The 23,961-nt window shown below is 44.1% G+C and overlaps 1 protein-coding gene across 1 annotated transcript; it reads left to right on the forward strand.

The window, feature by feature from the left end:
- Nucleotides 1–3,049: 3,049 nt before the first annotated feature.
- On the forward strand, nucleotides 3,050–14,217 carry LOC108889551 (sterile alpha motif domain-containing protein 11-like; the record flags this gene model as incomplete). The annotated part of the gene is made up of 2 exons (XM_018686070.1): nucleotides 3,050–3,225; nucleotides 14,088–14,217. Coding segments are annotated over 2 exons (306 nt in total), but the record flags the coding sequence as incomplete, so codon positions are not given.
- Between the last annotated feature and the right edge of the window lie 9,744 nt (nucleotides 14,218–23,961).

A 23,961-nucleotide genomic window follows, 5' to 3' on the forward strand; every position in this document is an offset into this window, starting at 1 on the left:
GAGTCTCAGAGCATAGTATCTTCTGGAGGATTCATGTTATATAAATATATCAATGTGAGTGAAGAGGTTGTTTATGAGAAGTGTTTCTGAGCGTTTATGTCATGTACGGATAAGACTATTTTTAGTCGTCTAGTTGTCTAGATTGTGTAATAAGTTGGTCAGTGTGTCCCTATGCATCTGCATCTGTATGTATGTGTGTCTTTTTGTACGTGTGTGTAAATGCGAAGCCCAGATATATTTCTTGGCTGCCTGACTGTCAGACAGAAAGCGTGGGAGGCGATATTCATAGAGGTGCTTTTAGTGGGACTTTTATGAGAGACTTTTTTCCATGGCTGAAAGGAGGTTGACCACACACAGTAAGGTTGCCTCAGCTCTGCTGCGCACAGGCATGTGTGTGTGTGTGTGTGCTCGTACGTGCTCGAGCGTTCAGGCGCCCTTCCTTTGAGCGCTCCTACGTGGGCTGCCAGGGGTGTGTTTTGCTTCGTGTTTTGTTTCGGAGAGCCCTCCCCGTGCTGCGGAAGTGTTGCCGGAAGCAGTGGGAGCTCACCCCAGTTCTGCGTCAGTGCCACTAAAGAAAGGATCGGGGCTTTCCGGGAGGGGGGGGGGCTGTCAGCCTGGGTATGTCACGGCCATGTGGGTGGTTGTCTACACTCTCTCTCTCTCTCTCTCTCTCTCTCTCTCTCTCTCACACACACACACACATGGCTACAGTCACGACTGCTCTTAGACAAACTATTCTTGTATACACTATATTGCTGGTATGCTCCAAGTAAAATCCCCTGCTTTGAAGGGGAATTCTAAGGAACAGGAACAGGTGTGTGTGTGTGAGTGTATGTGTGTGAGGATGCACATGTGTGAAGAGAGCAATAAAGAAACTTCAGGTGGAGAGTTTGTATTTAATGTGTGTGTTTGACAGATGGTAATTGTGGCTGCACCCATTGAAGAGTGTTGTTCTGATGCTCCACCACACACACACACACCCCAACGCCCTGTTGGAGCACGAGCACTAAGTTACAGTGAGGCCTTGTGTGGAAGTAGCAGAAGTATCAGAAAGTGATCCACTGTCCTCAAACGCCGGAGCAGAACTTGTAGAAAGCTCTGACAGGAAAGAAGAAAGGAGGAAAAAAAACTATTTTCTGGCAAGGCAAGAAAAAAAAGAGGGCGAAAGGAAAGAAATGTGCAGAACTATGTGGTCTGCTCATCCTGGGGATGTTTTCATCTTTCTCCCCCACCACCCACCCCCCGTCCACAACTTTTTTTTTTTTTTTTTTTTAATGTCTGCCATTTGAGAGACTCAGAGGGCTGCACCTGTTTGCTCTTGGCTAGGAGCCCCCAAATCCCTCCTCCTGCCCCAGTCTGCCACTCATGCTGCCGCGCCTCCTGGGATGGAGGGAGCGAAGGAAGGAGGGAGCGGGGAGGAGTGGTGGAGAGCAGGGTTGCGTGTGGTGGAAGGGATAGCTGGAGGGCTTGAAGGCGTCCGGGAGTAAGAGCAGTGATGTAGGCACAGGCCGAGAGAGGGAGAGAGAGAGAGAGAGGGGGGAGAGAGAGAGGGGGGAATACAGTTTCAAATCCAGGTCCACTCTCCCACACCGGACAGACCTTACCTCTGTGGAGTTCTCTCTCTCTCATCTCTTGACTCACCACATTCTCTTTCATTTCTGTATTTTCTCTCACCTCTTCTCTTCTCTCTCCTGTACAAACCCACATCCACTCCCCTTATCTTCCCTGTTAACTTTTCTCCTCAGCCTGCTGTTCCCTTGCTCTCTTCTATAATTTTCTACTGCAGCTCAACCTCCTCTACTCCTCCCGTCTGTACTCTTCTCTCCCCCGCTCTCTCCCACTCTTCCCGTCTCTGTGATAGGACCGTGTTAATCTGCAGTGACCTCTTCAGGTCACATTAAAGGTCACCCGGCTTCACTTCTTAACGACCCTAGGGCCACACTCTCCTCTTTATCCCTTCTTTTCTCTGCTTACTCCTGACAGCTTTGGAAAAAAACAAACACTCGACACACAACCCCCCCCCATCAGTTTGGCTTTAGATTAGAAAAGCATAGTGTGACTTCAGTGTTTTGGAAACAGCTTGTTCCAAAAGGAAGTTGCTTCATTACTGCAGACATACCCAGTCGACCTATCCAGACATACCCAATTGAGTATTAGAGGATTTTTTTTCAGTATTACTTTATAATTTATTCACACAGAGCACACACAGTTTGATGATATCTGGCTGGAGGCTAAGTGTCAGTCTAGGAGATTATGTTGTTTTGGTTTTGGTTTGGCTCACAGGTGCCAGATACACTGACTCTTCCGTCATGGCTGTTGTAACAGTTTTTGCTGTTAGCTTGTAAATGATTTTAGTTTATGATGAGAACATTTTAAAACAATATTGTATGGTAAATGATTGAATGCAGTGCTTCCCCACCATTTTTGTCTGATGTTCTCCCACAGCCCTCTCAGTTGACCTCAAGTACCTCTTCAGTGACACCACCTGTCGTGTTACAAATATGTGTGTTTGAATTTAAAATCAGATGTTGTTTAATACTGTGACAATTATATAAACATAGACATCTCTGGAGTATTCTTCTCACACCCATCAACCAAATTAATTGTAGCTACAATGGTTAGACTTGGTTGCTAATTAGTTTTCAGGTGTTACAGCTAACTCAATATGTGGATATATGTTTTTTCAGTCAAATTGCGATGTTTATTTTTTGATAGTAATTGGGCTTCTTTTGCAATCTTCCCACTTCCCCCTGGCAACGGCAGAAGCACCTCCTCCGGTGCGAGTACCTCTGGTTGGGAATGACTGATTTAATGTATTCTTTTTGGAAGAGTTTAATAAGCAAGATAACACAACAACAACAACAAATCCAGTCAATACCACACAGTGAAACTAAGATACTCTTGTGTTGGTCTTCATTCATCCCAGCTGATGCATATGAAGATAGCTGAAACTGAGGTTTCTGGGGACAGTACCGTAATGTTTAGTACTTCAGTGTCTAGTGAATCCTGTTGCTAAAATGTCATCTTCTCTTTTCGACATGTTGTGCAGAACCGTGGGCGCTTGGCTGAGAAACGCACCATCCCCCTCCCCCCCAACCGGGTGCCCAAGAAGGAGCTGGCCTCCATCTTCAGCAGTGACGACAGTGAGGGCAGCGAGCGGGCCAGTGGGGATCATGCCCACATCAAGCAAGAGGACGAGTTGCATTACAGTATCATGAGAAAGAGGTGAGGCTGCTGCTATACGACTTCTATGGCCATTGCTTCAATGTAGGACAGCTGTTTGGGGTCATTCTTACACAAGACAGCAGCTAATATCCCAGGCTAAAATTTTCTTTATTTCCTTTCTATGTGTGTTTAGTAGACAGTGACACATATTGTTGTAATTGCATTGGTTTTAGTGTGGCTGAAAATGCATACATTCTGTCGTGAAATCACAGCGAGAAGAAAATGTCATGCTCATGTTTGCTTCTCTTCAGGAGTGGTCTAAAAGCAGACGGATGCAAATTTTATTTATTTAATTTTTAAATGGCACCATAGACGTGTGTGTAGTATTTTCATCAAAAGTGATTTTAGGATAATTTTGAGGTGTTAAAGGCTCATTTTGAGACAAACAGACAAAGAACTGCGTTTCAAAAATATACTTACGGCTTTTGGTTTGGGATGTCTAATGGAAGGATGTGCGCTGAGCTTTGAAAGTGTTAATTGGTTTGTTGTTTGCGTTTTGTTGCTGCTGCCAAGTCTCAGTGTATCTGTCTTGACTTGATTTTGAAAGACAAGTCACCTGCTTCATCCCATCCTGAGCTGTGCTTGAGAGTAGTATGATCACAGTGTGTTGAGTATAAAAAATGTATAAGTTGTTATGTCTGAAATGGTTGTGAAATAACTAGATTTAGAATATATGTTCATCATGATATGTGTCTGTTTTTGCTGCTCAATTAACAATTTAAGAGGATATGAAATAAGTGAAAAACACAAACAGACTTTGAGTGACAGAGTAGGATTAATAATAAGAAGTAGCAAATGCTCCTCAAAAACACTTTAACATACTGTATGTCTATAAACAGTATCTGGTTTCCTCATCCTTCACACTTATTATTTTCATCAAATCACGAGGAAAGCAAAACACACACAGGAATGTTTTGTTTGTTGCCATTGTTATTTTTAAGAAGTAGATGGCATCAAACCAGAATAATGATACCACAAGTGGTATGTATTAGGAATACAGCTTAAATGTTTTCAGAGATGTCAGTTTTTTTTTTGTTGTTGTTGTTTTTTTAATCACATACGCCACAGTTTAGATTGATTCAGTAAATGGCTGTTTGACTGATGGTCGAAGCTGACATTTTCCACAAGAATGGATGGAGAAGAGTGCTCAGAAGTTGTATACATGTTAGATTGGGTTCATCATAGAAATGTGGAGTACATGCACTAAAGGCTTGTTTGGATTCAAGTGAATGATCTTGTTCATCTTTGCACATACAAACACACATGCACGGTTACAGTGAGGTCACCTGAATCAAATAGGCTCTGAGGAGATCTGCCTCTCACTGATGGCGTACACTCTGCTTTGTTAGGAACTAGAACTAAAAGTGTCATTATATATTTTTTTAATTTGCTCTCTTCACAATAAGTACTTTGATCCATATGAAATGAGAAAAAATTAAGACATTTTAAATCTGGAATAAACATCACATGGATTTATGATTACTCGGTATGTACGTAAACAGATTTGTGTGATTCAGAAATCAGACAGGCTATGGACAGATATAATGCAGGAGCTGTTCATTGATTAACCTCAGAAAGTCCCCAGTTGCATTATAAGCAGCTTGTGCAACCTCATTACAGGAGGGGATGTTTTTCATGTCTTGAGACTTGCGTGTGACACGGCGGACAGCACAGCAACTTGTGAAGCTTAAAATGGATCCACTAACCTCATTTGGGAGGGTTTCCCCTCCCCCTGACACTTGTGCCGCTGGCGTGTTAAGATGATAATGAATTTAAAGAACACTTATGACTAATATGTCAGGCTTTTACCCTTTGAAAGGCGGCGGACTCGCTGGAGCCGCAGCTCCGGTCTGTCGTGGGCATCCGTCTCAGCCCTGCTTTATCCCTCCCAATGCGGGTCTGGACGAACGGGATAATGGGATGTCCAATCACGGAAATGTGATTTCCATTGACCGCAGCTTCGTAAGTGAGTCGTAGAAGGGTCTTAACAAATTGGATTTGGCCAATGGAAGTGAAAAATACAGGGCCTCTGTATACATGTGTGAGTGTATCTGTGCTGTCTCATCCTCACATCATCAGGGCTGGCGGCAGCACCATGTCACACCCACTTGGTTGCTGCAACCTGCCTACTTTAACCGCACTTTAATATGAATGGGCACATCGAAGCAGCACATTTGAATTAATTATCCAAATTTTTTATTCTAGCATAATACTTCACACAGCAAATTTACTTTGGGTGGCATTACATTGGGAGATACTTCACTTCACTCCAGGTTTTCAGTGCATAGTTGAATACATTTAATGTTGCTATGTGTAACATTAAAGAGTCGATTGTTTGGTTGGTTCAGATGGCCGACTAATATATTAAGGGGATTTGTCTGTCATTGCTGACAGGTGTTGTCTTCATAGCTCATCATTCTCATCCGGTCGTCTTCTAAAGTTCATTATAAGCCGGTCCACCTTGTTTAACCAGATTAATGTTAATAGTCGCCAACTCCACGGAGCTGCACTTCTCCTGCTGAAGAAGCTCAGAGCATCTAGAGACTGAAGTGCAGCCAAGTCTCAGAGCCAACCAAGTAATCATTATCACAATAAGGTGTATACTGAAGCCTAGAAGTCTAGTGTGGCTCCTGTGAAACACACTGCAACTGAAAAGAGGAAACAAAATCCTTTTTTTTTATCACTTTAATTTTGCCTTGATATCAGTGTTGCAGTTTGTATGTGACTTGGATTCGTTAACACTGATTTATGGATTTCATCTTTGGCACTAAATATTTGATGGCTGTAGCTTGGGATTTTAGCGTCTTACTCAAGGGCAAAACAGAACCTACCTTAGTGTTTGTTTCAGTTGGCCGTAGATAACAAGGCTTTGATCAAAAAGTGCTGACTGAGAGTCTGGGTAATTACCCGACAACCACTGTGGATTTTATAAGTTACACCCGCTGACGTCTGCCTTTCAGCCTGTGCCCTGTAGAGGAAAAAAATAAAATCCACCATACCCGTTATTAACCTTCCCCAAAATAAACAAAGGCAGTTTCTCAGTTTTTCAATCATGCATGAGGCCATTTTCTACTCGATCACTTACATACACAAATGTGTTCATCTACAAAAGGGAAAAATATTTACTGTATGTGTGATTACAGGATTTGGTAGATTAAGTAGGAAGAAGGAAACTTCGGTTTTTATTTGGCATATTCTGACTGTCAGAGTCTCTTCATAAGGGCTATCTTGTCCTGTGCTCCTCCACTCGGCAGGGAGAAAAGCTGATTGAAACAAGCAACATGCTGAATTCAATATAACGCCTTATTGGTTTTTAGCTTGGGATTTTTGTCTTCGGGAACAAGGTTACAGTTTAGGTTACTGTGGGTGTAATTTTGATAGACCTCATCAGAGTCTTTAACTGTTGTCTGCTTAATTGTGTTTTTTTTACCCTGGTGAAACATTGAAGCAGCGTGAGCTTTGCCGTTTACTGAGAGAAAGCCACGGTGCTGCGGTAGTGTTTGTTTCGGGTTCATGCTGCTAGGAGGATGTTAAGTGAAATTGGAAGCAAACTGAACATGCTCACATTCATAAACGTTAGAAGAATCTAATAATTAGTACTCATTATCACAGAGTTTTCCCAGCCTCCCTTCATAGTCCCTCTCTCTGTATGAAAACAGATCTTTTCATGGAGCAGCATTGACTCATATTTGTTGATGGGGATGCTGTAGTCAATCTGTGCAATAACCACAGAGAGAAAGACACTGATGCTGAGTTAGCTACTGTAAGTCTATTGCGTTTGACATTTTGTCCTCTGGCTTTATTGAACAACTGTGTCATTGCCTTATGCCAGTAAGGGGTCACGGACAGTGTGAAATTACTGGAAATGGCTCTCCCCTAAAGCACTAATTAGCAAGCTTGGAGGTTTTATAGCCTTCTAGAGGAGCTTTCCGCTTCGAGAATTTTTGGCCTTGTTTACAGGCGTTTACCATGGCAACAGAGTCACAGCAATTTAGTAGTTGATTGGGCGTTGGCTAGCAGCAAGATGTTCATTGTTTCCACAAAGAACAGTGTTTTGTCTATTAACTCCCTGTCAAAACATGGGATTAACGAAAAGATGGTCAGCAGTGTTCCAGCAGTTTAGTCTCAGATTTGGCGCTGGCTTGAAGCATGAGGTTCATCATTTCCACATGCAAAGAACACAATGTTTACTATTCATCATTTCCTATCACACAATATGTTGAAATCAGCTGCAGATAATAAGAGCGTTGGCCTTTCATACAGTATCTACAGTACAATGGTGTGTTTTTTGAAAGCTCAAAGGGATTACATCACATACTGTAAATGTACCAGATTTCCTTTTCAAATCCAAATGTTCTTTAAATCTGTTGAAGAATTTCTCTCTGAATTAGAAATACAAGAAAGATAATTGCCATTAAGTATGAGCCAGAGGACAAACTAACAGTAAAGCCAGCAGCGTGTGCATGGCTCAGTTCAAGAGAACCTAAATGCAACATGGCGGACTTAGCGTATATTCTATTTCCATTATTCTTTTCTTTCCTTCCTTGGCTGCCTTATCGACCTCATGTCAGCGTGTGCAGCAGAGGAACAACAGGGAGAAGTGAAGCCCAAGTGAAGCTGGGCTACTCTTACTTATTTATGTATCTATTTCTGTATTTATTCATTACCCCCTCTGCTCGCAGGGTTCCCAGTTGCGGGTTGTCTTTCGATCCAACTGTGAGCAGCATGACAATTGTGTGTGTCCGTTGCTCACAGGAATCAGACAAAACTTAAAATGTATAGGGATCAGATCTATATTACTGATTTAAACTTTATGTGTCCTAAAGTACACATTTCATAAACAAAAGACTTGTTTCATATATTTTTTGTGACAGAGTGTTGCAGAAACTTTATTTATTTCCTGTTTCTCTCAGCATTTTGCCCAAGTCCATATCTTTTTACACTGTGGTTACTGAATATTACATATTGCCTGTTAGTTTTTGAATGTTGCTGTGGGCTACCTGTGCAGGTTGGAGTGGGCTGTTTGTTCAGGCTGTTGTCTTGAGAGCAGAGGAGTGTACACAGTAAAACCTGTGAGCACCAGATGTTACACAGCGACCTGTCTTTCTCTCCTCTGTCTCTCTTGCTCTCTCTCTCCTCCTCCTTCTCCGCTCCTCCACCTTCACATCCCTGCTGTCTGTCTGTCAGCACTTCCCCAGTGGTGGTGTGAGACATGGCGTCAGGGTGCCTGGGCTGCCAGCTTCTGCCAGCTCACACTGTGACCTCCAGCCCCGCCACCTCAGCTCCACGTGCCAATGCCACAGCAGGCCACTGCTGGGCAGTTGACTCCCTGTGCCAGGAGAAGAGTCTTTTCATGTTGTTTGGACCATTTTGAATAGTAACACCCACTGTAATGGTAGAAGGGAGCACAACCTTTCATGCACAAAAGAAAGAACCTCAGGCAAATGATCTGGCAGATTAAGTTAATCAGCTTTTCCAGGAAAACTGGCCAGTTTTCTTTTTAATTAAAGTTTTTGTCAACACATATGATTTATTAATAAATAAGCATTCCAATAACTGTGAAATCTGAAAAAATAATTGACAACATATTGTAATATTGAATGGTGGGAACTATGACAAGTAATAAAAAGCAAAGACAGGAAGCACCAAAAGAAACCAACAGTAGAGATTAGGGCTAGATGTTGCCTGAAATGTGTGAAATGTGAGTATCGAAAAGTTAACAGTATCGAAACTTGGCATTGAATGCTTTGGCTTGTTTTCTTGTTCTTGGATCAGATATTTCCTGACCTAAATCAGGAGCGCTTTCTAACTTTAGACAATATATTCACTTCAGGCAAACTTCTTTATTTACCACAGATGCTCTGAGCATTGTTAAATAAAGAAATCCTCAAACCGAGGTAATGAAAAAAGTACTGTTTTGGTATCAGTACATGAACTCAGGTATTATATTGGCATCCATTTTAAACATGATCAAGTGATAGACAACCCCACTAGGAATTTAACTACTTACACGGAGAATGTGATTTCATTTCAGTAATGTTGGACACCAGTAGTATCCATGACAGACTCTGAGTATTAACACATATTAGGTATCCCAGTGTCTGGGTCAGTGTGTCTGTCCTGTGGCCGGGGATGAAGGGGCGGTATGGACCAGTTTAGGGATGAGCTTAGGATGAGATGATTGTCTCCGGCGTGCACCTGGGTGATAAGAAGGAAGCTCATGTCCTTCTTAGCTATCAGGCCCAGCAGCCACATTATCACCCCCACCCCACCCCCACCACCATCCTCTCCAAGGCTCCTGTCCTCCCCGGCTAACACTGGCCTCAGGAGCTCCTTAGGGAGCGCTGACTCAGGTGACTGGGTTTTAAACGCCATCCCCACCCCCCACTCCATCTTCCAGGGCTTGAGTGTGACCTTGCCTACACCCACAGAAGGAGGGGAGGGAGGGGGTCGAGGGAGGGCAGAGGCGGGTGGGGATGGGACTAGGCCCTCATTAGCCCAAGCTGAGGCGGGACAGCTCAGGAAAAGTGCGCTAATTACCCCACTAACAACGTCCTTGCCATTCATGGCTTAGAGCGGCCACTTTGCCACAGGATAATAACCCCATCACCTCCCTGAGAAGTTCAGGATAGCATTATCGTGATCACTTTAAATGATGGACAGAGGGTGGTGTTATAACGCAGCTAGCTGATTGATGGATTTGGCTGCAGTTCCTCACAGTGGAGTGTGTAACTGCAGTGTGTGTGTGTGTGTGTGTGATGTGTGTTTTGCTGGAGTCACTGGATGACGCAGATACATTATTATATGACTTTAAACACAATTAAAGCTGCGAGCAGCGTTGAACGGGCCCTCGCACCCGGCGCCCGTCGGGGGAGCGGCGACCGCGGGACCCCGGCAACCGCGGGGTCAACGCAGGTCGCAGGGCACACGCTGGCGTAACAGTTCACACTTCCGAGATGTAAAAATTTAAAATAAAAGCTTTTATGCTAATTATTTTCTGTGATAATATTTTTCAGAGCTCATCATCTGTGACAGCTCTTGGCTCTCCTGACTGTAACCTCTCTGTGGCAGCTTCTCACAGACTCAATCAACTCCTCTTCCCCTCCCCCCTCAAACACAAACACAAACACAAACACACACACACACACAGATACCCCCTCCCAAAAGGAGATAAAACTCAGTTTTAACTTGAGTTTACAAGCTTTGAGCTTTGAGCAAAAGCATTTTTTTGCAAGTTCTGTTATTGGGTGCATATATAAATCATTTATGCTTAAACAAGGGTTATAATGAAGTTATTTGAACAGTGAATATCTCATCTGCCTAAAGTCAGGGCGAAGCCACTAACCAGCTGTAGGGATGGGTATCATTAGGATTTTATCTTTATCCATACAGACCCCTATCAGTCCAGCTCAGACTGTTACTGGTTTAAGAGAGTGAAGTTTATAGCAATTTGCAAAATTTGGAGATTAGTGACAAACTAACCAGTTAGACTACATACAGACAAGCTTTCATTTTAGCTGTTAGTAACAGTTTGCCATGAGCTTAACCAGCGTGCTGTGCTTCGTGTTAAACATGTCATGAGACTGTGGACAACGTTTGAGCCAGCTTTGACATCTGCAGATATGAGTTTCTGAAGAGGGGCCTGCTGAGGTTAGATGTGCTGAATAATATCCATTTTCATATCAGAAAAAACACTGCATTAAACATTGTCTTAGCTCACTGAGCTGAGGTCAACAGGTAATATAACCAACCTGTGAGGTGGCTCACCCCCGTAAGATAAACACATAAATGATCCCTGATAGAACCGATAATTAAAGGCACATCAGTGACAGGGAATGCTATTAAAACTAAACTATAAACTGGTGACATTAACTGCAAAAGAAGATTTTTATTGATACATTTCAGGTAGAATTTAGTTTTCAATAAGGAAAATGCTGTAAGAAACCTGAATTTGTTGCAACAAATTTAAAATAAAAGCTTTTATGCTAATTATTTTCTGTGATAATATTTTTCAGAGCTCATCATCTGTGACAGCTCTTGGCTCTCCTGACTGTAACCTCCCTGTGGCAGCTTCTCACAGACTCAATCAACTCCTCTTCCCCTCCCCCCTCAAACACACACACACAGACACACACACACAGAGACCCCCTTCCAAAAACCCATCAAAGAGTAATACAATGGCTCCATCTGTAGGATAAAGTAGAGAGTCGCAACAGGAAGTTACCCCAAAATCTGAGGTTTCAAACAGGAAGTTGGGTTTCCGAACTTTGACGGGCCAGAACCGGCACACGCTTCGACCCAAACTCACAATTTTCGGAGGACTTCTTCCAAAAATTGTCAAGGAGGGGCTGACAACATTTGAAGTGAATCTGGTCACCCGTCTAGAAACTGGACATCACACTATAAAATATGTCATTTCCTGCTATAAATAGGTGGCGCTACAACAATTGTATGAATATTGACATATGGATGTGTGCAGATAGGTACCATTAACAATCCTGTAAAGTTTGATGCAGTTTGGACAAAGTATGGCCGAAATATAGCAAAAATAAAGCAACTTCCTGTTTCGTGGCGAGTAATCGAACTTTGAGGGGCCATAACTTCCACGCCCTTCAACAAAAACTCAAAATCTGCCGCAATTTAACATCGTCTATGTCTTAAGAACATACTATTAAGTTTTGAAGTCAATGGGATAATGCGTCTAGGACTAGTTCGCGTTCAAGCGACCCCTGGAAATGGCCAAAAACACACAATTTTTTCACCTTCCGGTCAAAATAAAAATACTTTCTGTTGGGTTTAGAATATGGCTCCAAGAGACTTTTTGGTGCGTCATGGGATGTTACATATGTGTGCAGATTTTCAGATTTTTAGGCGCAACGGGCTTGAGGGGCTGTTCCGTTTAAAAATGTAGGTGGCGCTACCGAGGGCATTTTACCACGCCCATGCTCAAGACCCCTAAATTCTTAAATTTTTCGCCGTGCCTGACGCGTCTGCAAATTTTGGTAAGTTTTCACGCATGTTAAGGCCCTCAAAAAGCCGATCTAAGAGGCGGAAAAAGAAGAAAAAAAATAATAATAATAATAATAATAATAATAATAATAATAATAAACAGACCGAAAACAAGAGGGTCCTTGCAACTCGTTGCATGGCCCCGTTGGGCCCACGCAACTCGTTGCTCGGGCCCTAATTAAAAAACCCTGCATCTCATTTTCTTTTTGAAGAAAACCATTGGGCTCTCAGACACAGATAGCTACTAATTTTAGCAAGTTAGACTCTAAAAAAGAAGTCTATCATTAGTCTAAAAAGTTTGCAGTCACAGTCCAATCAAGCGTCTCCGTGCTTAGCAACCGGTGGGGACTGTTTTGTCTGGGACCGTTTTCTGAGTCATTGGTTCTCTGTGACTGAGAGGTGACTGGTGAAGCCGGCATGGCCAGCATTAGGCCCTCTACGCTCCCCTTCATCTTTTCTGTTAGCGTGTGGAAAACAGCTTGGCGACCGACAGCCTGACATTACAGCAGGAGCCTGTAATCATGGGACTGTAAAAACCCAAATCCAGCAGCCGCAAACAGTGTGGCCTCGTCATAGTGGTGGCAGTTAAGAACCATTCACCGCTTCTGTCCCATAAACTGTGCTTGCCGTGTCATACCAGACCCCCTTCATAGATGATTCTGCTTTCAATAAAGTTGCCAGTTAAGCCCATAAAGGAGATTTCTGCTGACACTAGAGGATGCTGATACCATCAAACCGACATGTCTAAATGCTTCATGTTTTTAGGATTATATTGTGGATAAAATGACAGTTTACAAGAACTTTCCTGTTCTTTTGGGCTTTGGATCGCTCTTCCATGCAGCACGTATGTCACAGTCATTTAACAGTAAGTGATATGTAAACAGTAAGCTAAGAAATGTTCAGCCCCATACCTCTCCAACCACAAAAGCTGTTTGCCATTGCACTGTGACTACACTTGTACTGCTCGGCTGCCATACTCCCCTCAAACGCTAAGCGCCTATTTCCCATCATTATGCCATTTAATGCGATCAGGATGGTAATCAGATTGCAAATGAAATACCTCCATGACACAGTTGTTTGGGTCCACTGGTGTGGGGAGGTTAGAAAGGCGGCTGGTGGAGCATTTGGAAGGGCAGAGTGGCATAATCTGTAAACCCTCCTCCTGCTCCTCCTTCAGCTGCTGAAGGGCAGGACAGGGCGTATGAGAGACTCTTGTGAACTGCTTTGTTGTGAAGGACCTCGTGTTGAAGTGTAGGCATTCAACTGACAGTGACATATACCATAGATTCTTTGTGTTGTCTTATAAATATTACATTCCTGATAAGTAAGCAAGGCTTGATTGATATTTTATTTTATCTTAAATATTCATCTTTTCACGTTATTCAATTGCAATTTTTCTCTAAAACCGCCGTCTGTGGCCGCAGTTAAAAAGAGCCATAATCAGGTTTTAAGCTGCTAAACTACTTATGAGTTGTGAATATGTTCGTTAATACATCTTAGTGTGGAAGATGAGAAGGGATGAGGCCCAAAAGTGCTGGATGCGGTAGTCTGTCAGAGTCTATTACACACCTCAGAGCTAAGAGACAGTTTACAGGACAGCCACTTGTAGCTGCTGAGTCTGTGTGGAGGCATGCATTTCAGAGAGGACAGGTCTGTTTGGATGGAGGATTTCTGTGGTAAGTAGTGTGTGAAATAGTTTGAATTTATGCACTGCTGCCTTATCACGCACTGGTTTAAATTGCGTTGTGGAATTAAGGTTTGTTTGGGGGTGTTTATAAATGTGTTTATCCTCTCTTTCCTCTGTGTGTGTGTGTGTGTGTGTGTGTGTGTGTGTGTGTGTGTGTGTGTGACAGTCGTGACAGTGACCTCTCTACAATCATCTCCAACCTGCACCACACCAGACAGCACGGCATGCCTGAGGGCCAGTCAGCCTCTGACCACAACACCAGTACCGGACACACAGGTAGGACCAACAGTGATGCTGTGTGTGTGTGTGTTTAAACGATTGTCAGTATGTGTGTATAATATAGTGTAGGATGTCTTTTTTCTTTCTCTTCTTTTTTTCATTCTTTTTCTCTCTCTCTCATCCTTTGCATCCAGGCTGATGGTATATCCTCCTTTTCATCTCCTGTAACATATGTAAACGTTCCATTACCCATTTAATTTACTCTAATTTGTGTGATTGGGGGAATTTAACATAAGCTTATTACTCATTCCTGAAGGTCGCTCTCAAGTTGATTACTTAATGTTCTTCCCACATTCTCTGCCGCTCTCCAGGATTTTTGTTAAACCCCCTGTTTTAAATTACCTCTGAATAAATAGCTTTGTTTGCCATTAATCCATTTTCATGTGAGCAGAGGAACCATGGTGTGCGTGTGCTAAGCTAAGAGCTTTTCTTACAGCCTACAGACAGAACATAGACAGCATTTAATCACAGCTATTTGTCAAGTAGCTTGTGTGAGGATATTGTGCAGCCATCACCGACATATGGTTGTAAAACAGCCTCTATGGATATCACTATTCAGCGATCAAACCACTGTACTGGATGATTCTGGGTTAGTTGTACCTAGTTTTCTATTCACGTATGTTTGTATAGTTTGCTGCCTTCCAACAAAGTATGATTGATGACAACAGTGCTACAATGGCAAAGCCTCACAGCAACCCAAACGTACTTTTCATAATACCATATTACTGCTCATTTAAAATAATAATTGGATAAATCTTAAATACTAATTATGGAAATGAATCAGCTGTATTAAAAGCACCCACCAACAAATCCACTCATAAACAAATACATTTACCCCTAATTGTCTGTCTTTTTATCAGTCAAGACCATACCTTTGCTCCCCTGTTGCCCGGGGTTCGACCCCGTGCCTTCTTATCCCATTAGCCAGAGGCACAGCAAGTGGCATAATCAGCCCAGACCCCAACACCTCCATACCCTCTCTCTGTGTGCTCATCTCCTCTGTCTGCCAGATTAATTGTCCATACGGTGCCTGTGATATCAGGCAGGGTGGGTGGAAGGTGTAGGGTATTAGATTGCTCAGTAGCCACCCCAGCCAGTGTCTTAGACCCCGGTTTGGGACGGATTTCCGCCCAAATACCAGCCTAATCAGCTGCTAAACTTAATGGAGAAATCAAAGCCCTGAGTGGTTGTCTTAATGCACAAAGACAAGAGGGAATGGAGGTCGATGGGAGGGGTGGTGGTGATGGAGGAGGGAGTGAATGCAGTGTGGCCTACGCCAGAGGGGGTCCAGGACCCTAAAATCTGTCCGTTTGAGCATTAAAGGGAGATTTAACAGGCTGCCTAAGCGGCTCGCTCGTGTCTGTAAACAAGTCCAATCCGATCAGCCACTGGCTCTAATTCTGTCTGCCAGTGAAATTAGACGCACACACATTCACAAACACACAATTACACACAAGTAGCACATAGTTATACAGATGCGTGCCCACGCAAAATCAACACAGGTTCAAATTTTTGTCCAAATACAGGGTGGTGGGTGTAACGTGTATGAAGTTTTAGAGCTGTGGATTATTTGAATTGGAGATGGATGAGACGGTAAACGCAGCTCGCTGTCTATGATATTATGTTTACTCTGTTCTGCCAGTCAACTCTCCTATTTGACTTATCCTCCTAAAGTGTTTAACGTCTACCAATGAACTGTGGAGGGAGAGAGTCTGAGCGACAGGAGTAAGACAGGAGAGAAATTAAAGAACAGGGAAAGGAAAGAGAAGAAAAGTCTGCAACAGAGAGAAACAGAGATGCAGTGATGGAAGAAACATTTGGAAAGAGAGAGACAGAGGAAAAGAGCGATGAATGAGTGCGGTGGTGGTATCAGGGGAGGGCAGGCGGCAGCTATGGCGGCGGACGGCTCCGTATGTTTGTGTGTGTGTGTGTGTGTATGTGCGTGTGTGTGTGTGGGTCAGGAGGAAAGGGAAGCAGGCTTGCCGGGTCGTCTCTGCGCCGGAGTGGGCCGTTAATTAAATCTGAGGGATAGACAGGAGGGCTGCCTCCCTCCCCATCTCCGCTCCCCTCCATCCCTCCCTCCCTCGCTCAGTCGCTCTCTCACTCTCCAGCCACTGGCTATTCGGAGGCTGTGTGAGAGGTGGAGGGAGGAGGGGAAGGAGGGAGGGAGGGAGGAGGGTGCAGGGGCGCCGACGCTGAGAGTCTGACTGCCTGTGGAGACTGTAAACCGTGGCTCTGCGGTCAGACCGGAGACTCAAACAGGCAGATAAGGTGTTTTTGGACCGCCACTCTCTCTCTCCTCTGCTCCCTGCACTCAGACTCCCAGAGGCAGTTACAGCCTGTCGGTGTGTGTGTGGTTGAGGGTTGTAGCAGTGGTTTGGGGCTTGAGCACATTTTTGTGTGTGTGTGCATGTGCACCTTTCCGTGTGCCATTTTAAATGCCTGGTTTTAGATGTTTGCTTGCGTGTGAATCTGCAGCCTAGCGTGTTTGTGCAAGACCTTTTTTTTTTTCAAACTGACTGTGTGTGAGGATAGCTTTTAAAGTATTACCAAACAGTTATTACATGATTAGCCTAGAAAGGCAATTCTAAACAAAAGTAAACACTCCAGGATTTCTGATGATATTAGCTCTGTCATACATAAGCATAGAGGGAAATGTGGGTTGTAAATATTTTAACATCCTACTGGTTAATAGGGATGTAATTGTACTGTCATAACAAAGTAGCTTCTCATGGTAATAGTCGATAAAGACACAAATGCATTTAATGCTTCTGTGAAGCAATTCATAGATGACAAACAACAAATAGAGGAAATAAATTGTTTTTGTCCTTCCTTTCAGGGTAACTGAAGTTTCAATTCAGAAAGTTTTGTTTTGTGTGTGTGCGGGTTTTTATTTATTTTGGTGTGAAACATCATTGGTATTTTTGTTTGTGTGTTTCTGGTTTGGTTTTGGTTTATTTCATTTCGTTTTAACAAAGGTCACTCCACACAACACTTTATACTTTATATGCTATACTTCTGCCTGCCTCCTTTTATCCTCAAATTTTTATTTGATTTGATATGTTTTTTGTTTTTTTTTCTGGTCAAACTGTTTGTTCCTGGTTTTTCGAGCAATGCATCACTAAGTAACACTTGAGCAGAATCAGGTTCATCAAAGTAAATTAACATCTGTTACCATAACAAAATATGTGAAATTGTTGCAGTCTGTTACAGTATAACTAGATTACATTATACATACTTATAATTTCAACAGAATTATTTGACAATGCTTTAAAAACTTTTTTAGCCTTTAATAACCTGTGACATGAGCAGTGTTTTGTTAGAAATATTAATATGCATATTCTGGCATGAACAGTTGCCTAGCAACAGCCAGTATAAGCGGAAGAAGACAGATGAAGGCTGGGATGATAGACGTGGAAAGATTTGACCAAAAAAAAAAACAGGTGATTAAAAAACAGAGGATTTTTGAAAACATTTTTTTCTTGGAAATATTTCACTTTGAGGTGTTAAGACATGTTCAGGTCAGGAACACCTGTTTGATAATGCACTGACAGATTTCTTTTGTGTCCATCGCTGTCTCCATTTTGATGGACTTTTGAAATGGTTTTTAGAAATAAACTGAAAAGTAAATTTTGTTGTATTACCTTTCATCAGAGAATGATTTAATCCCATTACAGTGAAGATTCTAAGTAACTATCCTAACAGTAACAAGTAACAAACCACTGTTACTGCTGATAGAAACATCACTTATTGTGCATCACCACCTGTACAGCAGACAATTTTTACAGGACTGACTGTACCCGACAGAAGGCATTTAGAACAACAAAAACAAAAGCTTGCCTGAGCAGCCTGTAGGTTCAGTTTTTAATGTGTTACATAACTCTACTGCACTGCAAAAAGGACATTTATTTATATGACAATATCAGAGATTTTCACTCTAAGGTCATCCATATTTTAGTCAGTTGACTACACATTCTTTCTTGGTGTTCTTCTCTCGCCACTCTTAATTTCTCACTTCCTGTTGAAAACACACAGAAGAAGACAAACGGAGGAGTAGTGTACAGAGCAGTGTTACTGTGTGTGTACATTTGTACATGCTGGCGGTGCCGCATCCTCCCCTCAGCACGAGCAGAAGCGCCTCCCTCCCCATCTCCATCACCCACTCCGTGTCCTCCCCTCCCTCTCCCCAGCTGCATCGGCCCGTAAGCCAATCAATGGCAGGGCTTTCAGGGCCGGCGGAGGCCCCGGCGCACGGAGGGGTGATCAATAAGTTATTAGCACCATTCTGTCAGCTGTAATGTGGAGATTGATCGGGGGGCTGCGGCTGGCGGCTCACCCCACGTCCCCGCCTGTCACTCCCCCTCCCCCCCCTCCCTTCCTCGCATAGCCAAACCCCCCTCCCCCTCCCACCCCACCCTCTCCCCAGCCTGATAAAGATGACAGATTAACGGAGTAAGAGAGGAATTAAGGAGTCTGGCTGTCTGAGCTGTCAACACGCTCCATGGGATGGAGAGAGGAGAGGAGGAGGGCTAAAGTTTGAAGGAGGAGAGGAAATCAGAAAGTGAGATAGAAAGAGGAATGCTCCCCTGCCTGATGGTTCGCCCTGGTGGTGTCACATGAAAGAGAAGCAGCTTGGGCCCGTTGTTTCCTTTTTCTCTATCCGTCCTTCTGTTCTCATCCCTCTTTTCTCTCAGTGGGAGGAACAGCAGATAAGGAGAAGGTTAACTAGCAAGGAGGAACTGAGGCAGAGGCTAGAATAAAGTGTGTTTAGGCCAACTTCTTAAAAAAAAAAAGTTAGCTGGGACCATATCATAGCAGCTAATGCTATTTGCACTTAATTATTGTGCTCTTTTGACAGTTAAAATCACAGCCTTGAAGCCACAATAAAACTCCTGACTCCATAACCACTAATTCCTCAGCAATATTAACAAGCTGGTGATATGGAAAGGCCCAGGGTAGCAAACGTGACTGCAAGCGGTGTTAGTGGGAGTAAAAGGGTTAGCATAGACGCTAGCAGAGCTCAAGGTTCGGCATTAAAAGGGAGCGCCGGTGCTCTAAGAAGCCCCATTTAATTGGCTTTAAAAGCTTTCCGCCCTCAAATCTCTGGCCCTCGGGCACTTGCTCAGGAGACAGAGTGTCTTGAGTGAGGTCGGCTCAAGAGACGACTCAAGTGTGTGTGTTTGATCATGAGAGGCTCGGGGTGTGGGCATAAGCATGCATGTATGTGTGTGTGTTTGGTAGAGGGAAGGGGTTTAACTAATGGGGGTTCTCTCTCTCTCTCTGTCTCTCTCTCTCTGTCTCTCTCTCTCTTTGTTAATATTCCACTAATAGGATAGACGGAGAGCTTTAGTGTTTTTTTCTTTTGACCAGTGAAAGAAATGTACTGAACGCGATTTGAAAATACGAAGAAAAACAGAACAAGAGATCATAAAGGAGGTGACAGAAAAAGTATAAATTCTGAAAGATGTTCAGTGTGTGTGTGTGTGTGTGTGTGTGTGTGTGTGTGTGTGTGTGTGTGTGTGTGCGTGCGCGCGCGCGCGCGCACGTGCACGTGCACTTGTCCATTAGCGCTACCCCCCTCCTGCCCCCACTGTCTCTTTAGGGTGGTATAGGGAGTGGATTTCCTCAGGACCTGAGAGGCAACATCAAACGTTGGATCATTAGTGAACCTCCTCTCTCTCTCTCTCTCTCTCTCTCTCTCTCTCTCTCTCTCTCTCTCTCTCTCTCTCTCTCTCTCTCTCACCCTCTCACCCTCTCCCTTTCTCATTTGCTCACTCACCCTCTCATCAACACCAGGGCTCCCTCGGCAGCCCAACAAAATCCTCAGAGTCCTGCCTAAATCTCCCTCTGTCTCTTTTCCCCCTCCCTGTCTATCTGTGTCTTGTTATAGAGAAGAAAGGATGTAAGTTTGGGTGATAGGTTAGGGGTTAAAGGTCAGACTTCACTCCAGCTTCACTCCTCTGTTGATGCTCCGTCCTCCCGTCGCTACGGTAACAACAATATCAGGAGCAGATGCATGACAGAAATCGCCAAATGTTGTTTGCTCGGGCATTGCTACGAAATTACATTGTGTGTATTTTTTTTTTTTACCCCCCTGTTCATTGTTTCTCTGTGCTATTTACACATGCTGTGCAAATGATGAAAAATCGCTTTGTTGAAAAAGAGAGACGTGGGGAGAAAGGAACCATTCTCCTTGAGGGAGGAAAATAACCCCCCCCCCCTCCCTAAAAATACGCACAGGGAAGTGAAAGAGAGAAAGAGAAAGAGAAAAAAGAGAAAGAGGGGAAGCAGTTGCTGCCGTGGCTTGGCTGCTGTCTGTGTGGAGGAAGAGACAGGAGTTAGAGAAAAAGCAGAGGTGCATGATAGAAATAGAGAGAGAAGACAGAGGGAGAGAGGGCAATGACAAACGTCTTTTTCCTTCCTGCCAGCGCTGTGTGCGATGTGCTGTGTATCCCCTCCCTCTCTGATTAGGCCTGTATTGATTTGAGGTGTGTTTATAAGGGGGGGTGGGGGGGTGGATGTGAGGCAACGGGGTGGGAAGGAAGTGCGGGATGAGAGGGGAGGATAGGAGGAGGAGGAGTAGGAGGAGGCAGTAGGGGTGCTGTAATTGTACACAAGATGCTACTTTTCTGCAGTGGCAGGGGAGGACGTGGGGGGAGAATAGGGAGGAAAAGGAGGAGGAAGGGGAGGCAGGAGAGGCAGGAGAGAACTCCTGATGGGGAGGAGGGTTCAAGCACACCTTCAAGAGGAGAGGGGAGAGAGAAGGAAGCAGGAGAAGCTCAGAGGTGAGTTGATGAGGGAAGGGCAGCAACAAGGTGGGGTGGTGTGGTGGTAGCTGTTATGGAGGTACAAAAACTAAAAATAAACACATGATATAGACATAATGTAATGTAATGGCTGAGAGGAATTTCTGAAGCAGCTGAGAGGCCTCGTGCACTTTTAGTTCAGTTAGAGGCTTTTGTGCCGACATCTGGAAAAAGAGAAGAGAGAGAGGAAGAACAGTGATAACACTTGAGGACAGACTGTTGGAAAGAGACATCGGAGGAGACGCAGAGAGACGAAGCCCTCCTCCCTCCCTCAAGTAGACAAACACACACACGTGAATGAGCCGGGCAGATCTGTCATCCACGGCGGTGCAGGCCCCCTCTCATCTCTTGACAGAACAGGCACATCTCCAGACGCCCGTGGCTTGCTTCACTCGCTCTGTTTCTCTCTTTCTCTCCCTCTCTCCACCTATCACTGTTTTTTTCCCTCTTTGGCTCCTTTTCGCTCCCTCTCTTCTAACTCTGCATTTCCAAAGCAGCCGCCATGTATACAGGTAGACACAGCAGAGCGGCAATATTGAGCCTTTGCTTTGGTCTTTTTTTTTTTACTGACTGCTCTTTCTCTCTTTGTGTGTGTCTGTGTGTTTACAGATGACCTTCTAGCAAAAGGAGAAGCTTCTCTCCCAACAGCAGCAGCGAGTGTCCCTCTGACAGCAAGAAGTCGCGTAGCGTATCCCCAAAGGTAAGACCACGCGGTGTATTTGTGTGCTGTGACGTTAGCAGATGTGCTTGGACATGCATTCTGTGAGAGGAAACAAAATTTTTTAGGGAAGAAGATTGAGTGTTTGAGTGGAAAGAGAATGGATGGAAGCTGTAGAGTGAAGAGTGAAGGAGAGGGAGAGATGAGGTGGTATTGATGTAGGTGCTGGTGGTCAGTGTGTGCTAGGGGTTAGTGTGATGGTGGGGAATATACACACACATAGACACACACTGTTGTACACATATGTAAAAACACACACGCTCTCTCTGTCACGCATTTGATGACATACTACCAGGTCTTCTCTCTGTTAACCCGTTACTCTGTCTTGTGGATGTGTTTTGTGTTACAGTTGCATGTGCATACACATACGTTAGAGGAAGCCCAGTAAAGAGTCAGTACACCCAAATGACCTAAAGCATAGTATTTTCTCACTAACTACTAATAGTATGGGATCATGAAGACAGTTAACATTTTATATGCTGAGTTTTGTTTTTAGAGATTCTACTGCTACCCCAATAAGACAGATGGTCTCAGCACCGCAGAAGAAGAGTTTGTGGTGCTCAAAACATTGAGGAATTACATTTAAAAAACTTGATGTAGTCCCAGTGAAAACTGTGATTTGAGTGAACTCACTCTTAAACAGGAAAACAGAGCATGTGTGTCTGCTTCTCTGCAAATACAGCACGCACAGTAATATAATATCTGAATAATATATGTTAGACAAACATTCCATTTAGGTGTCCTAGCACACACACTTCATTGTCACTTTTTAATTAGCTCTCTATGACGGACCTTGACAAGGCACACCCTGGCAAGACGATGCCACTTTGTAGCGCTGGAATCCGGTCGCCATCCTCTATTATTCATATCTCCCCGGTGTGGTGTGAAACCGGGCGCCCGGTGTGGAGCCGGCACGGCCACTGGGCCGATCCCTCTGGGCTCCCGAGGAATACTTCCTGGCTGATGCATTATACAGCAGGCAAAACCAAGGGCGGCTCACCGCACATCCCGCCTCATCTCTGCGCACACACGAATGACATCACACAGAGATACACACACACACACACACACACACACACACACACACACATCAATCCAATACCATGTGCTATTTGAAATATTAGTTTAAGAAAATGGGTGAGTGTATTTGCATAAGAGCATTGGGGGTCAGATTGAGTTGTGTCGAGCTCAGCAGGAACCCTGTACTGACCTTTGCCCTCTGGTTGACCTTTGACCGACTGCCTGCAGCTTCTTCCTCTTTCACTGTGTAGAGAAGCACTCATTCCTGGCCATTATAGTCTTACTTAGACACAACCCAGCTTCTGAAAGATGCATGGGATGTGTTTTTGTAGTATGGGTGTGTTTATCTGTGTGTGTCTGTTTGTACTCAGGCTTGGCTTCCTTTTAAGGCAAATGGAGCTTGTGTGTGACTTTGTGTTCTTCTGCCTCTCAGAGAATGTGTGGTTAGGATTTTGGCTCTTAAAGCAAACAACCTCTGTATACGCTGTATATGTACTCGTCCTTTGCTGTATATTTGCATAAGGGAGACAAAAACTTTGTGTGTGTGCAAGTGTGTGCTGCTTGCCCTCCAGAGAAGTGTGTTTAAGCTGTTTCAAAACACTGCTGATCCTGTGTCTTAACCTTGAGCTCTGTCCACACCCAAACCCTGACTCTGCACCTGTATGTGTGTTCTTATATGGTTATCATTTATGCGTGTTGCATCTATTTGCCTACAAGTTTGGCGGCAGAGATGCTATCCGTTAATGACTAATGCAGGTGGAGAAATAGATTGAGAGAGAGAAGACTTGAGAGGTGGCGTACGGATGGAGCCGGAGAGATTGGATGCCGCTGTGTAAATGATGTCTGTTTTTCTTTTAGTGGCAAAGTCGGCACCCCCTGCTGTGTTTAGAGAGCGAAAAAACTTTAGACAGGCACAGACTAGTTGCGTACACACACACACTAACACACACACATACACTCAAGGACCTTGGTGGATTAGCTGAAGCTTGGCGGTGGAGACAGAGATGCTTGCGTGCTCGTTTCCTCCCCCACCACCTCCACTGCACCTCCGCTCCTCAGCGCCACTCCTGCTCGCCTGCCCGGGGCCAGGCTCAGGTTTCAATAAGAAGGAGGGTGGTAAAAATAACCCCTGCTTTCCTCTGCTTCTCCCACCTCCTCCTCCTCCTCTTTTCTCTTCTCCCTCTTCTAACTCCCTAACCACCTCCCATATCCCCCAC

Source organism: Lates calcarifer, unplaced genomic scaffold, assembly GCF_001640805.2.
Source record: "Lates calcarifer isolate ASB-BC8 unplaced genomic scaffold, TLL_Latcal_v3 _unitig_158_quiver_1838, whole genome shotgun sequence".
NCBI lineage: Eukaryota > Metazoa > Chordata > Actinopteri > Centropomidae > Lates > Lates calcarifer.